Source organism: Amyelois transitella, chromosome 13 (genome assembly GCF_032362555.1).
Source record: "Amyelois transitella isolate CPQ chromosome 13, ilAmyTran1.1, whole genome shotgun sequence".
NCBI classification, from domain to species: Eukaryota; Metazoa; Arthropoda; class Insecta; order Lepidoptera; family Pyralidae; genus Amyelois; species Amyelois transitella.
The window spans coordinates 6,195,316-6,212,828 of NC_083516.1; the positions used below are offsets into that span (position 1 = coordinate 6,195,316).

A 17,513-nucleotide genomic window follows, 5' to 3' on the forward strand; every position below is an offset into this window, starting at 1 on the left:
CTTACGTTTGCTCACTTTACATGTGAGGGTGCCTTTTTTGATAACAAAGTTTTTTGTCTTCATAGATTACTTACTCTACTCAGTGTTAACTGAGTAAATCAAAGCGAAAATAAACGTGAAAAAAACATTGATTAAAAATATAAAATTTTAATTTAAAAGTTACATTCACAGACCAAATTCTATTTCAGATATACTTATCTGAAATAGAATTTGCATCTAATAAAAAGAGGCAGCATCCGTCGAAAAACTTACAATTTAATCAAGTTTATTTTCGCATGTTAAATCGAAGGCATGATAGGGAGATAATATTTAGACTATCAGTTTTATTGAGTTTCTGAAGGCAACGCGTTTATTCTAAAACGAAATTGAACTTGATGATTTGTAAAACGCACCCCACCCTATCCAGGTAAGTGAGAATGTTACTGGTATTTACGCCAGAATGAAGAAGACTTGAATGCAGTCTAAAAAGAGGAAAAGAAAGAATAATCGAGTTTCTTTTCATTGTATTTTTTTTTTATTTTTTTTTCGGACATGAATGCAAATTAAAATAAGAAATTGTTAATTATTATGATTTCAAACTTTATTATAACGTTAAATTTAATAGTAATCACTATAATAAAATATCCAATTTTCAATCTTAAATCCCTTGGCGATAAATTGAATAGAATATTTATCGAAATGATTTAGCAGGTTGCGCAGTCTATGCACTGCACGTGAATGAAACTACCACGCATGCGTGGGCGCATCGTTAGATAAATCTGACAGGATTCATTTGTTAAGTCCTCCTCTTGGCTTTGCCGAAGTGCACTTAATTATTTTTATAATTTTATCACAAAAATCTAAGCCATATTTCTCTAACACACAGGTTTATTTTCATTGCATTAAAAAATAATATCGTGAAGATGACCTTCACGATATTGTTTTTTCACGATACTCAACAACAACTTGTTGAGCACTAAAGATGAAGGGTTTAAAATTAAATGTAGGGGCGTTTAAAAATTTAAAACACTCAAAAATCAATCAATCTAAAAATTGTACCAAGAGGAGATCTTCAAAATCAGTGCAGGTTAAAATGTTATCTTTTTGTACAATTTTTTTAATAGGTTACTTGATTTTTTAATCTTTTTCTTTAAGCTCGAAATATAAATTTAATCCAACTGGAGTAAAGAAATATATAGATACGACATTCTGCAAAAATAACACTCCCCTATAGTTTCACTAGAAGTTATTAACGTGACTAACGATAAGGACTAACGTTTATTGTATTCAATTACAATAAATTGTGCTATTGAATGGTTATTAAATGACATTATTCCGCAGCATTACGATATTGCACACCTGTTGCCGCCGTTATCAGGGAATTAAATTCAATAAAGTGTAGAGAGACGTATCTAAGCGAAATTCACGCTATTCCAGCCATTGACTTATTTATGGCTCTAAGTTTTTCATTTAATTGGTGTCGGTAGGAAACGTGGGACAAATGGCGTGTCACATCACTAGCAGTTGTCTGCGACGCGATAGACATAGATCTAGCTAGATCCTTGGAAGTGTACCTACCTATTACTTTGCGTGCGAAATCGCACGGTATATTAATTTTCCATGCGCATCTTTTAAACATTTTGTTAATATCGTCATTGACTGATGAAGGTATAAATTATGTTATCGTATTTGTGTTAGTCAATAATTCAGTTTTGTCTACCAGAAAAAATGTGAATAAGTGACATTATCCCTTATTACTCTGTTGTCTATACAGTATGCAGAAAAATAGCTTGACGTGTATCTGGCTATATGTATGTCTGTGGTGCTTATAAAATAATGTGTCCTGTGCACGGCAATATTGCTATTTTGTCAGGAGATAAATCTCCACCCGACAGTATTTTATGGCAGCCAAAGCATTTTACATTTATTAATGACTTATTACTATAATTTCTCTTCCGTACATAATACTGCTTTTATAAATTTTAATAATATCGCAGATAATTAATAGTACTGTATCATTAAATTCTGTCTTTTTGCTATAAATTTATTTTCTTCATAAGAATGCTCGGATAGTTTTATTTTTCTGTTCTTAGTTTAGTCGTAATTAAGTATAAAAGTACAAATTTACAGCAGATTTTGTTGTGTTTGTATCTCACAACAGATGACACAATAATTAATTCCTAATAATGTTTTAGTTGTTACCTCCTACTCGTACTAGCTAACATTTTTACAATAATTTCACTACAAATGCAGAAATAAAAAGAAAATTCAGCAAATAAATTAGTAGACAAGACCGATAATATCTGAGTTAGAGTCATCCCAGCTAGCTACTAAGTGGTTTGTCGTGTTATCCCTCACATCAGTTTATTGCTTTAACTTTTTGCTCTTTGGTAAATGAGCTTCCTGCGAACTAATCTAGGCATGTTTGTACCTCTGTACCTCATAACTTCCAAATCATGAAACGACTACATTTTCTTCTATTTAGATTATGTATTAGTTCTAAATTTAATTGTTTTTATTTAATTTGAAATACTAAGATGATGATGATGTTTTGTTTTTTTAGTCTTTCTTTTATAGTCTTTATCTTTACCACGAGCAGTAAGTGTTCTACAAAACATGGCAAGTAGCAATTCCGAGAATTTGCCAAAACTTCGCCTGAGCAGAGCAATAATTCGGTATCTCGGCATACTTTTAGCCATAACCTTCATAATATTACTCATTAGTCGCGGCAAAATGTAGTTCAGCAGGTGAACTACGCGAACATGTGATAGCCGGGTTGAGAGGTGTGATGGTAACACTCTCTTTTGTACGATCACATTTTGGATAAGGTATAGAGATGTAACACAAAGTTTGAATTGAAGTTTTGGAAATAGCTAATGTCATAAAAATAGAATCTTTATTTATTCCGTTATGTAACCGAAATTAAAAATATTGGGAATTGAATTTTTTATATACACATATGACAGAAACGTTTTCCTAAATAGTCATTAGTAACTGATGTATAAGTTTTTTAGTGAAGAAATGAAAATAAATAAAATTTTAAAATTTCTGTAAACTCCCTTACTTTCTACTTTGGAAAACTTGGAACTATGTTTCTACTCGTACAATAAAATTTCCCGTAACGACCCCGCATAGAACAAGCATGCTTTCTAGCTGCTGGTAAACATAGTGAGGCGCGCGTGCGCAGTATGATATGACCCACATGCAATTGAATTTATTACCGTGCCGTTATTATATCGGTGAAAATTCGTTAATTATGTTGGAGTTCCCTTAACGATGGCGCCTTTATCCCACTAATCCCATTGAGCAAGTGGAAAAATGTAGTTTGTGCCTACCCCTCCGGAAAAGAAGCATGTAACTATATGTCTTTATATGTACACATGCTAATAATTAATCATATAAGGATGCAGTAAGCTTTTCTTATTAAATGATTTTTAATAGCACGTGTACATATTTTATAAGGATCACAATCACGATGATTATACAGAAGTATTATTCAGACAACTATAACGAAACACGAAAAAGAGTATTAAATGCACGTCAAAGGCTTGCCTTTAAACATGATAGACCATTATGATGAGAAAAAATCAGAGCCGATAACAAAACCAAGAAACAAATAAGAAACATAATTGTAACATGAGTCTGTATAGTAAACCTGAGTATGGCACCTTTGTGGTAATCAAAATTCCTACTGTGAGGTTATTGAACTCAGAATCGTTAGTTGCCTGCCATGAATCGGTAAATATTTCTCGATCAGCTACTTAAATCACAGTAATAAAATTGAATCTAATGCGGCATTCAGTTGGGACACTTACAACTTGCATATCGCGATAAATGCAAATTGTTTCCATTGATATGCATAAAATTAACGGTTTTCAATAAGTCTCCTATGAAATATTAATTTATCTCCATTGAAATATTGAGGGGATCGACTATAAATGATAAACTATTTCAAATTTCTAGGTAAAAAGCAACTCAAATATCTATTATTGTGTGATAACTTAAATTTTACACCACATTCAGATGAAATTGGCAAATGTTCACGAGTTGATTCTTATTTGCTAAATTCAAACATCGCACGCAATAGTTCGAAATCGTGACATTTAAAATTCCATCTGCGTTTACCTTTTCCGTTATGTCTGAGGTCAAACGTTATAAGTTTTAAGTGCTATTTATGCTGTTTGATTCTTTTTGTAGCAAAAAGTATGTGTACATTTTTCTTTATCATTTGACCTGTCCAAATTTTGAACAGCAATAAGTACTTAGCAAAAATGGGCTTAATGTATAATAGCAAAACCATGAATCAAGTCGGTTAGAAAATGTAAATTCCGGGGCAAATGAAACCTCTTAATTCGCGAATGTAACTGTACTAGAAATTGCTGGGCGCGTCGATACCACAACTCAGATCGACGGACCTAATAATAGAGCCGCGTGCGATATCAATCGCTAACTGTTCTTTGATTGAACATCAGATTATCGGATAATTGTCAGCGATATGCCATTATCATTCCCAACCGTAGGTTCAATTGAAAATTCGAAAGTTATCTAGGCCAAATTAGATTGATTGGCAGGAGAAGGGTTTATAAACAAAACTTATCTTTTTTTTTGATTCTGTCGGAATTAGGTTCTTCTGGCACCTATCGGCAAATTCATTCAAATACATAAGATCTAAATCTCACTATAGAAAAGTAGCTCGTTTTACTCGTGGACCAAAGCTTCTGTTAAAGAATGGTTTTTGAAATACCACCGTAAGTAAATATGATCAATGTTCCTGTTATATTATTAAAAGGTGTAGAACTTATCTTTAATTAATAAAAGAACCAACATACATAATACCAGATCTAGATCCAAACTCGTGGTCATTGTAGATAATTTAGGTTTCAGTGATGTAATAATTTTGTAATAATGTCACATAAAACGGCAAATCCATTTGCAAATGTTCCTCACGGTACATAATACAGGCCCTGCTTTATTAAATGATGTTATCACGAATTGTGCACACGATTCGCCACTCCATCAAAGATAAACATTCATACCATACGAAATGACGTGCATTATTCTTGTCCGAGAGCACGCTGATATGGTCTTGAATGTTAGCCGTTTAATTGTTAAGAATTGCATAGGAACTTTAAACTTGGCTGTCTTCATTTTTAGATAAAATCTAATGTACGGGTAATGAATAACAACAATCTGAAACACAAAAAAATACTTTAATTTAATAACGGATTCATTAAACAATTTCAATATCACTTGGCTCGATTGGAGCTAAAGCAAATGTGTAAACTGGGTATATGTCGTCTGGAAAACCAAGCTGAATGTCAGTCTTGAGTATTTGTAGTCTAGCTTCGTCAATTATTTGCTTCATCAGTTCGTAAGGTCTTGTTATTGAGGAATCTTCTTCGTCGTAGTCGACTTCATTAGTGGTAGTTATATTCTCTTTAATAATTATGACTCCATCACGGATCAAAGCGTCGTTGCATCTTTCAAGAAAACTGATCAGATCATAATCATTCAAGTGTCCCAATACCCACTGACACCAAATCACATCATACATCTTTTGTGGCTTAAAATGTTGAAGTCCAATGTTGTACACTGTTCCGAGATGCCTGTTGTTTTCGCCGATAAACTTTTTGGCCGCGTCAACAAACTTTTCATCTTGTTCTACAAGATCGACTTTATCGAATAGAGGTATTAAAAGATTCTTACTAATTCTTCCTATACCAGCACCGCAGTCAAGCGCAAGTTGACGACCAGGTGGATTTTTGAATCTAAAAATTTCCCTTAAGAATGCTTTTGAACCATCGATGTCAATGTCCGATATGTGACCAAAACCACCAAGTATTCCGTCTATTGTTGCCGGCACATTAGCCCAGTAAAAAGCAGCTCTTGTATAAAAACTTGTTTCCGACATTTTGTGAGTGACATCAAATGTCAAATAAGTAATATGTTTTAAACAAGTTGAGACATGAGGTTAAGTTTGATTAAGAAAAAATATTGAAATACAATATGTACTTATTACATAGGGCTTTTGCTGAAAATATATTATGGACACAGATTAAGCTAGTTCCAAATTAAGCTAAAAGCACTTAGTAAAAAATCCTTGGCAGATTTGATATTTCAATAACGGATTTCCTAGTATTTTTAATTTTGTTTGCTTTGTTACAGGCTCTCATAGCGGCTGTGAACGAGACTCCCGAGGAAGACATTCGAGATGCTCTGAAGCAGCAGACTGAGCAACAACTGGCTGTAGTGGCTCGAGGGCCCAGGCTCGTGAGGGACACTGTCGCCTACCACACCACCATTGATACTGATGACACGGTATGATGTCATGATTCACGTATCCTAACCAATTCCATATTAATATTTTGTTTTCATCGTTCTGTGGGAGAAGCAAGGGAATAATCAAATTTGGTTTAAGTTCCTCTTCTTATGCAGTTATTGTTGTCGGATGGGTATGGTTTTCTATAATTACCGGACTTACCTACGCCTGTTCTATTCCTGTTTCGGGATCATAGATGGACATTGAAGTCCTCCTCGTGGAGGGCATTACCCTCGTGAGGAAATAATTTGAGGTCTGGAGATCGGCACGTTTTCCGGACCGACAAAATTATAAAAAAGGTCGAGTTGAGTCGTTTACGAGTATTCTAGGTTTAATCTTTTCGTTCTGTAAAGATTTACAAAACATGGTCTATCATATCTTTTTCATTCTGTAACTGATGAGTTACATGGACTGTCTAGTTTGGCTCTAAATTAGAATGTGTTTTTCAGGAGGAACTGAGAGCGTTGCGACCTGATGGCACGATCGTGACCGAAACACGACACACCAAGGAGCAGGAGCGGCTGTGTGACGACGAACTTTCGAAGGACGAGGTGAATAATGTTGATTCTATCTACTCTAATGTTATAACGATTTTTTTATATTTTTGAATCGGGGACAATCGCACACCCGGTGTCACTAGAAACAAAACTGAAAAAGATTTTACGCCGAGAGTTATGAAATACGGAACGTAGGTAAGGCACTTAGTATATTTTTTAATTCCTCAAATTGCAAAATATTTTTTTATTATCAACATCAAAATAGGTAACACTTTTTTGTGTATGCAAACATTTCTTTTTTATATATTATGGCGTTTTTAGTTGTTAATATTAATAACAAAAATAGTTTATTAGCTTCAGGTAGCCTAAATTTATGTTTTTATGAATTAATACTACATAAATTATGTTTTCACATCTAGGTAAAATCTCTGGCCAGCGACAAGAGCATTCTAGAGGAAACTGGCGGTAGAGAGCGGCGCAAGCGCGTGGACGTAGAACGCAGCACGGATCTGATGGCGGGCGGCGTGAGGGTGGCCACGCATTTGCACTCTAGAACGCGCACTGAAGAGGGTTTAGTATTTATTTTTGTTTTTTAAAGTTCCATACTGTAAAGCTTTACTACTGTTCGGTAATTAATTACTTTTCTTAAAAGAGGACCGCCCCCAATCGATATTCTCTTTTTTAGACAACACTTTCCTGATAATCGCATCATAATCGGTATAGCGAATTGCGTGATAATCGCGGACAAATATTCATACATTAATCCATACATACAGGTCAAACCGAGAACCACCATATTTTGAAGGCGGTTATAAAAAGATTACGTCCCTACTTAGTCTATTTTTAGATGTCAAATAAAAACAACGACAAATCAAAAACTACTAAGTAGTTAAATTTTTTTTTTATGAAATGTTTTTGTGATTAATATTTTTTTTTGCAGCTGAGAAAGAAGGAAAACCTAATATGGACGACGATTGGGATAGTTTATCTATTCGCATGCGACGGCAACGCCGCCTACGACTGAATGGTGAGTTATTTAATTTTTTTTTGGTTTTACTAGTTCATAATAGAGGGCGTTAAAAAAATAATATACCACTCGATACAAGATGGCGCTAGTTTACTAAATAATTTAGTAGTTGACCAATAGATGGCGTTATTGACTTTAGCCTTGCTCGCCTATTGTTATTGAGAGAAATTAATTTACTTGTAATGAGAAACTTGAATATTTAGCTACTAAATCATGAATGGAGCTGGGTAAGAATTGCATATATAGTAAGGACCTGGCTTTCCCACAGTCGAATGGGTTTGTGGCGACTTCTCTACGCCACACGTCACAAAAATAAATAATAAAATCATGCGACGCTATCAGTCAAAAACAGCGAAAAAATCTTTAATCGCGCAAGCAAAGATTTCATGGATTGGAGCATATTATACAACCTCCACACACCTAGCCTGGCGGAAGATCTTCCCTTTGTGGAGGTCAAGACGAATCATAGCTCCCGCTAAAGGTCTATTCGGTCTTAAGAAGGGTGTCCCAGAAAGATAAGATACAACAAAAACAAAACACCAGGAGAATGAAACCAAAAACGCATCAGGTTAAAAGAATAAAACTGGTCCAGTGCGTGTCGCTCATTGTAGAGTTCCTTAGCTGCGGTTGCCAGTTTTGAGTTCACACAGCGGACATACGAAATTTTGAGACATATATTATAAAAAGCGGAACGAATGTTGAGAAGGGTAAACCAGACGTCGTTATGATATATTGGTACTAATGAACACAATGCAGTAAGAGCTCTGCTTTTACCAAAGAAATAGAAAAGTCTTACTTCCCAATCCCCCAATCGCATCAATCAATCACAGCTAAACCCTTCTAAAACTTAGACTATCCTCTACCTTTTAACTCTTTACTGCTGTCATCGCAATGTAAAATCATAAACACAAGGAGATGCCGCAACTGCTTAATTCAATCCAAACCCAATCATTTTCAGAAATGGAACGCACCTGTTTACGTTATTTTATAAGTTCTAAACAAAATACTTACGTTTACAATTATACAGTAAAACGTTGGTAAAAGATTTTTCTCAATGGGTTGAGAACTTACAATGATTTCCTTTAAAGTTTAGAGAATATAAATATAGGCTACAATAATTAACACGCGAAAGCTGCGGGCGGAAGCTAGTCGTATATAAAATTTCTGGTTTAATATTAATAAATACAAGCTATGTTCTGCGTGTCCATAGATAGTAGTGCCTGCCCACGGCGCCTGCGCAAAATATGTGACATGTTCATCTAAGGCAACTAGTATCATGAAGTAATTAATTGGTTTAAATGTTCGCATAAATACATAATGTACTGCGCAGGTTTTATCAGATTGGATAGATTTGTTTTGATAAACAGTTTAAAAATGGCTTTTAATTGGCGCTACTCAATGTACAAATATTTATTGCATAACTAAGGGTCAAGTCTTTTGACAAAAGTAACAATTAGGTAGATGAATGTGCTCTTATTCCCTTAGTCGCCTTTTTCGACAACCACTGGCATGAATGATAAACTGTACTACAGAGTTTTCAACATGGAAATGAGTTTATGAAACAATTTAACTTCTACAAAACATGAATAACCACAACTTAAAACCGGTAAACAAGTGGCATTTTATTTACAATGCACGCTAAGTGTCCATTTTCGGCAATGCTACAATTTGTGGCCTTGCCCGAGACGAATGTTGCTGATTGATTGTCACTTCAGGACAAGATAAATTGTATGCTGTCCTTCCTCATTTAAATAGGGAATCATTGTAATTTTTTTTTACAAAATAATAATGAGTTCATTTTAATCATTTGTTATAAATGAAGTTGCGTTCGATGAATCTTTAACTACTTATTTGGTTAAGTAGGTATTTATTTTTTAGAATTGCTCGTATGGCTTTTAATATGAAAGTGAAATTGATTATTTTTAAAGAAACATTTCAGTTTTTACAAATAGGTATTTCCGACTCCTTTTTATGCATTTACCTTCGTAAACTCAAATCCTAATATTTATTTTATGAACTGGAAATAAACCTAGGCAGGTATATTTCGTAGAATTGGCAAACGCGATACATAAGGATGGAAAACTGGTTTTTTCAAGTTATTTACTAATTATGAATTATTTGTTTTGTTTTTTTATTATTTATTTTAACTAGCCAGGTTGCGAGTAATTTTACTTTTTGTATGAAAGCGATGACGAGATTACACACAATTTAAAGAAACGACGCACAGAAAGTGATTTATATCCAGAAGATTCAGAATGGACCAAATCGTGTTGCCAATTGTTTTAAAAGACAAAATTAAATACTTAAGTGATACTAAAAAGGAGAATTAAAGTGGGCAATTTAAGTAGCTATGTTCATCTGCTAGCCAGATATGGCCAGTCATTGGGTCTACGCGACGATCGAGGCCGCTCGATGGCGGCATGGTGGCATACTTACCACATAATGCCATCTTGCCACCATTATTTTGGTTACATAAGATCACCATCCACCTATTAGCAAGTGAAATGATGTAGTCACTGTCTACCCTTCTGGGAATAGGGCAAGATTATATTATCAGTGCGTGTTTTTTAGAGAGGCGCCCAGATTCAACCTCTGAGTGGGTACAGGTATAAAGCAGAATTTTCGGAATTCAATCCATTCTGGTATTTAAATACGCAAGTTTCTCACAATGTTTAGATCACATCGGTTAACATTAGATATAATTGATGAAAGTAAAGTAAGTACGTAAATCTGAAAATGATCTTTGCCACTTACACGACAGTAGTTTTTATTGTTAAAGTGGAGAAAATCCTATAGATGAGCGAGAGAGAGAGAGTACTTTTATGATATTTAATTTATTACGAAAATGATCTTTCTTTTATTTGTTCTAATGTGAATTGAATGAAACCTAAATTTAGAACTTGGTAAGAATTTTTGTTTAAAGTATTTCATGATAACTTAATTAGATGCAACATCAATCATTGGCGATGCTTTTACTTAAAATATTTAATACTGAATTTTAATAACAGACACATAAACATCTTCGTGTTATCGTATAGTGTCTGTGACCTAGAAATTATAATTTAATGAATAATTTGCCGCAGTCTTTCAAGCGGTTAAGTAAAGAAGTCTCGAGTGTTTACACGGTACTGACCTTCGATGGTTTGGCAAATTTATTGACCGAACGATTACGCCACAGCATGTGTGCGAGCGAAGACGAGGTGACGCGGCCACTCCACGCAGAGACGCCGGCTGCGCGACCGCCTCGCGCTTTGTACTATCGTGCCTCTAATCTACGTGCTCTTTGCTTCCAGATCACGACAAAGATTACTCGAAACGCCCCCTCGACTTCGACGTAGAAGAGGAGACGCGCAAAAAGGAAACATCAAAGTGGTTAGAGAGTCACTTTGGGAGCGAATCAAGATCTTCACACGATTCTATCGCCGAAGAAATTGGACGGCGCCCTGAACCAACTTTTTATAAAAACAAAAACGCTGAAGACGAAGGCTACTACGGAAAAACTTCCTCATCAGTACCACAACCACCTGTGTACCCTGATCGTGTGCTACGCAAGACAAAATCTTCCACGCCCTCCGATGAACGCGCAGCAGCTCCGGTAAATAGGACTGGTGGTTATTTCAAAGGAGTAGCGGATTGGTCCCAAAGACGTGCCAGCAAACCTAGAATGCCAGAACCGCGTAGCTCGTCGCCATCTCCGCCAACAGTGCGCTCGCCATATGCTAGCGACGATCGCTTGAATGGCTCTTCGCCGAGACACGTGTACGGGAAGCGTGATTCGCCCCAGGGAAGGTCATCGCCGATCACTCGTCGTCCACCGCCCTCGCGCGACGACTCCGCCTACGTGTCCTCATCGACAATGCACAGTCCGCCACGCGGATCACCGTTTCGACCTCTAGAAGTCGATCGTACATTCCGAGAACCGTCAGTGGAAGACGACTATAGGCCTGTGGCACCGGAAAGAAAAAGACACTTAAAACAGAGACTCTCCGAAGAAAACAGATATGACAGTGGCTACAGAAGTTCATCTAGGAATGAGAATTCAGGTAGATCGAGAGATAGCCGCGAAGAGGTCGCTGTTGAGCCCCCACCGGACTACTCTCCGCCTAGAGAACGACGGGGTAGTTCCGACAGGGACCGAACCCCGCCACGGCGAAGGGATCGGGATGAACGTAAACAGAATCAGAAGACGCGTTTCGCGGACTACGGCCGGCGCCCGTCTCCCGTTCGGAAATCTGTCGGGTCGGCGATAGGGAACTCTATAAGGAAGTTGGTTGGGAAGATTCGGTCGGCATCTGCTGAGCGGAAGGCGCGGTGGCGCAGCTCGCGGTCGCCGTCCCCGGCGGAGCACTCTTCGCGGACGTACAAGCAGTACGGCGGCGAGCTGGCGCCGCCGGTGGCCCCTACCCACCGGTACTACCTCGGGGAGGACCCTTTCGCGCCCAGCATCTACGGCCGCGAGCACAAGTACGAGGGCAGTGCGAGACGACCGGCCGCTGCCGACGCGCGCGATCACAGAGAACGGTGAGTCATTCTCACATATTTATTGTAGTACAACATTTATTATTAATATTAGTGGGTCAACATTACACAAGAATAAACAATGAAATTTACGACAATTAAATCTTTGACATTGCGGCAATAAATTTGGATAACAGGCACATAGATTTTTGTAAAAAAAATTAGTTTTGTTTTATGACTTTTAAATACTTAACTAAAACTTGATGAATGATTGTCCGATATAACAACAGATAAATGCTTAGATTGTTGATTGAGTAGGATATCCTTTTATAGCGTTCTAAGGTTAACACAGCCAGGATAGGTTTCCAATAATTTCTTCAATGGCGTTTATATAAAAACCATTTATAGAATTAACTGGTTCTGTCACCGCCTACTTATATAAACAAATTGGTTTAATATCCTACCTGTTTTCAATTAACATATTACCTACTTTGGTTATGTGGCTTATATAATAGCCACATAAACAACTATGAAAAATGCAAAGTTAATTCCACTTTAGTTTTGGCTGTATAAGTAAATATTGAAACTCAAAGGTAAAAGTTAAAAAATAATTAAATATTATTTTTATCATTTACAATAAATCATTTAAATAAATTAGTGGCGTCAAGTGTTAATAATTATTGTTTCAATGGAAATATGAAAATTTATCAAAAACATAATCTATTTATATTTGTACTTAAACTATCAATTATCAATATTAACGAAAAAAATATTTAAATAAAAGAAAATTAATCAATTCTTCAGTACCCTCAATGTTACTGCAAAAGTTGGTTAAAAAAGGTCAAAAACTAACTCAATCACGCGGTTCTGAGGTTCAGTCAAAAAATCCGAATAGGTACTAATAATTTAGATTTAAAACTAGTCTAATCTTTTAGGCCAGATTTATGTGAAAACATTACAAACATAATGCAAAAACACAATTTTTTTATCTTTGTTATATTAGTATACATGAGAAGATGTATAGATTTCATAACTGATTCAGAAATTTCAGTATTGATTAGCATAGAAGTACAGAAAATCGCGCTGTTGACCGTGTCTACCCCGGAAGGGAAATATGCGAGAGATACCTACTACTTAATTGATTAAAACTTGTTTATATGCAAAGAGAGTAGGTGGAAGAGCTTATTTTAAAACACTCGTAGATTAACTTTGCATAATGATTGCAGTCTATTAAGGATGTACAAGCCTTTTGAACTTTGAAATTTGAGTAGAAAGTGAAAATACCTATCATAGGAAATACCTAATATGTATATTAAAGGCTTATAAACTTGGGATTCTTCTTTTAGGCAATGGGCTAGCAACCTGTCACTATTTAAATCTCAATACTATCATTAAACCTAGCAGCTGAACGTGGACTGTCTTACAGTTTTCTTGTCAAAAATTAAAACGACTTCAAAAAAAGAGGTATCGATTAGAGGCGTTTCTCTTTTTACAAAAGTTTTTTTGCTATGAGAGCTAGCATTCACCGTGGAAAACTTGTTTATTTGTTAGAAAATGACTAAGACATAGTACCTGTGACTCGCACAGCGTTCCGGCATATTTTGCCTTTTCCATCGACTAGTCTCCATGATTTCCATATACGGCGGATAAATATTTTAATCCGTTCAGAACCCTTATTTAGTGTATGACTCACTGCAGGTTGAAACAGTTGTTTTATTAAACGTATTGGTAATGACATTGTGAATCATTGCGAGAAAATGTAAGCAGGAGGTGTGCTGCGTGTTAATTATCCAACTTTATAATGTAAATTAGTCCATAATAACTTGTTACTTGTAAATGAATATGAATAAATACTTTTTGCAATTTGTGATCTAGTTTACTCCCACGCACGAACCCACAGGTAAACATAAGACACTTGTTGTAGGCAGCATAAATCATATGGTACTACCGCATATTAAGATAAGATAAAGCAAAAAATATACAAGTACCAGTCAACTGCGCGTCGGGCTACGCGCAATGTAGGTTGGAGGTTTTGTACTAATACTAAAATTCTTATGAAAATCCTCCTAACTAGAATATAAGTAACCTAAACATTGGTTCTTTATTTATTTTTATTTTAGGGCTGAAAATTGGAATTGGCATAATTAATATTAAAACTTTTTATACTTAGATACGTCAAATAATAGCTTATAGCATGTTCGCGTTACATAATTCCCGTTTACATACATAAATAAATTCTAACATGAAAAGGCAAAATGTTAACAATCGTTCATGCTTATTCTTTCTTGACTGAAGACTTAAAAGCAACCTCAACTAGAAGGCAGATTGATTGTTATGTAATAAAGTCGCTTAATGTGTGGGATGGGATCTTATTCAATTTTTCAAAAACAAGATTACATTTTTTTGTGATTACAATGACGATAAATATAAACTAACCGTAGGCGTTACTTGTTTAACTACAAATTAGCCATTACAATTTGTTTTTAAGACTTTGATGATCAACTTAGAATTATTTTTGTTATTTCAGGGGCCAATTCTCGAACACACTGGGTCGATTCAGTCACTCAACAAGTAGACTGAACCCGAACAGCGAGCCCGAAGAAGACTATACCCGCAGCGCGCAGACCTTACCACGTAAACTCCACGATCGCAAAGAAAAACCCACCGAGAAACCGAGCTCCAACAAATATTGGCACCGACTAACGCCCAACAAACGATCCACCAGTGCAATTAATATTTCAAACAACGTATCTTCTTCTCCAGACGGAAAAATTAACGGATATCCACCAGGTCCTGCGAAACCAGCCCGGACCTACAAAGCTCTCAACAGAAGTAAGAGTTTTGCTATGGGAGCTCCTGAACAGGAGACACACCCTCGTTACGTCTCGAGCATGAATCGAAACTATTCAACGATGTATAAATCAAACCCTCATCTTAGTCGACTGGATGAAACTCCGGAACAACTGAAGAGTCCTGGCATTGTGTCCATTATTAACCGCAGTCAACGAGATCTTGCTGATGCCGTTTCCCGAGAAACTGAACGTAGACGCGACGGCTTGTTTGGCGCTCGATATGGTAAAACTACCCCAATAAGCAACGGACATAGCAACGGATATGGAAAATCTTATGACGAAACCGATAAGAAAAAGATATTTCTAAAAGGTTTACGTGAACGCGCTCCTGATTTATATCAAACTCTGCATGCGGATGATGAGTCAGATGGTAGCAGGTTATCATCGCGATATGGCACGCCATCGCCTCATTACAAAGATCGTATATCAGAAGAAAGGAAAGTTCCGTTGTACAAAACAGATTCGTTGAATAGGGACACGAGTCCTTTCGTATCTCGATTGGAAACAAGGTTGAAATCTCCAGCTCTACGAAGAGGAAGTAATAGCAGTGACAATTATTCAGAGACGTATAGGTACCAGACGCGTTCAGGTGATCCCGAACGTCCAAGTGTTACTGACACTATAGAAACTGTTAGCAAGAAAATCGTTCCGTCGAGAGATGGTCGTGGAAAAGAAATAATTGAGTCAAGAGAAATAAACTCTGTGACCAAGAGCAGAGGGTACAAAGAACCAGTCTCGAATGTTAAATATATTGAAAATGGTATTCGATCTCCATTGGGATATGAAACTAAAAATGGTTACGCCGAACGGAGGAGTAGTAATTATAAAGTGTTGGAGAAAATAAGAGATTATTAGACATTATTATTAGAGAGATAAAGTCTATTTTTCAAAACTCCATATTTTCATAATTTATAACTGGGTCTAAACAGCCTTGAGCCTGAATAATGGACCTTATTTTAACTAAAAAATATTGTATGCCATATATTTGTATGAAGCAGAGTCAATTGCAGACTGATTCTTGTATGATCTGTTCGCGTATATTTTATTCACATATGTAACTATTCATAGGTTGCTTTATATTCTGTAAAAAGTCATATAGCCTTACTAATTTAATTCTAATACTGATCTAATTCCGTCCAGTCTAACTAATCGTAATATATTATTTTTAAGATGACAATTCGACTTGTGAATACATTTTCTTAACAACCTAAGCCTGAGAATTAATTTTATTCTAAGGATTTTGTAATAAACCTACATCAATAAATAATGTGTTAATTTGCACTATGCCCGTTTTTTAATTTATAGGGTAAAAATTCCAACTGAATTTAATTACCTTGTAGCGGGAGCGATGATTCGACTCGACCGCCACCAAAGGGAAGATCTTCCGCCAGGCTAGGAGTTATGCCTGGGGAACCGCGGCCCCGCCGATGTTGTGTCAGAGGTTGTATATATAGCTCCAATCCGTGAAATCTCTGAAATCGCGTCTTTCTTCGCTGCTATTGGTTGAGCGCGTCAATTTCTTCGCGATGACTGACAGTTGTTGTGTGATTTGATGTTGTGACGAGTGGCGTAGAGATGTCGCCACAACCTCAAAAATAAATAAGATATTACATGGGGTTTCGTTTAGATCTTTAGATGTATTTTTCATATGTCATAGAAAGCATAATTGCCGAACCCAGAAGGGTAAAAAATTACTGACTGATTGATTCATCATTTAGTGAGGTAGTTTCCACTAATAATTATGAAGACTCCTGGCGTTAATTCTGGTTGTCATTTCTATATTACTATGTAAGGTACAATATGCACTTAAAAGTAATTCATTAGTAAAAACAGTATTTGACTCTGAATATCTTATAGATGAAACTGACTGATTGACTATATTATCAGCACCAACTTTTGGGGCTAAATATTTTTAAGGAAATAATCCAGTGATTAAGCAGAGTCTAGTTCGCATAAATATAGTGACATCTAACATTTTTGTATCTGACGACTACACTTACCCACATAGGTTCCACTGAGGTTTCTTCATTGTGTTTTTTGTGTCTTGCTAAAAGCTTCTCACAGTATCGGTAGATGGCAGTAAAGTCCTCCAGAAGCAAGCGAGTTTCAGCTTAGATGTTTAATGTTGTCATTTTCTGAAAGCGGCCAAAACTTGCACAAAATAGTTCTTTCCCTTCATACGTCAATTTTCTTAAAATTCGTATAACAAAGAGAAGTACCTACTTAAAATTAGTAAGTACTTAGAAAGCCGAAAAACCTTATACCTTACCTCGCAGCTTTGAGTATGTTACCTACTTGTAGAACTCTTGCGTTCCTGGAGTGTTTTCGGAAATAAGTGTGTGACGACATTTTTTTCCATGAGAAGAAACCATCTCAAAGAC

General features: G+C 36.1%; 2 protein-coding genes across 7 annotated transcripts in view; one reads left to right on the plus strand and one right to left on the minus strand.

The window, feature by feature from the left end:
- LOC106132129 (serine/arginine repetitive matrix protein 1) overlaps positions 1–16,416 on the plus strand; it is an 81,866-nt gene extending 65,450 nt beyond the window's left edge. For all 6 annotated transcript variants that reach the window (XM_013331464.2, XM_013331462.2, XM_013331459.2 and 3 more), the window contains exons 7-12: positions 6,145–6,297; positions 6,748–6,849; positions 7,215–7,365; positions 7,736–7,822; positions 11,116–12,343; positions 14,808–16,416. In XM_013331464.2, coding sequence (XP_013186918.1) covers positions 6,145–6,297; positions 6,748–6,849; positions 7,215–7,365; positions 7,736–7,822; positions 11,116–12,343; positions 14,808–15,987 — 2,901 coding nt within the window. In that variant the 3' untranslated portion in view covers positions 15,988–16,416. The remainder of the gene's footprint in view (positions 1–6,144; positions 6,298–6,747; positions 6,850–7,214; positions 7,366–7,735; positions 7,823–11,115; positions 12,344–14,807) is intronic.
- Positions 5,210–5,917, minus strand: LOC132902408 (N-terminal Xaa-Pro-Lys N-methyltransferase 1-like). The gene has a single exon (XM_060947374.1). The coding sequence runs from the start codon at positions 5,888–5,890 to the stop codon at positions 5,210–5,212; it is 681 nt and encodes a 226-aa protein (XP_060803357.1). The 5' UTR covers positions 5,891–5,917.
- Positions 16,417–17,513: the final 1,097 nt, after the last annotated feature.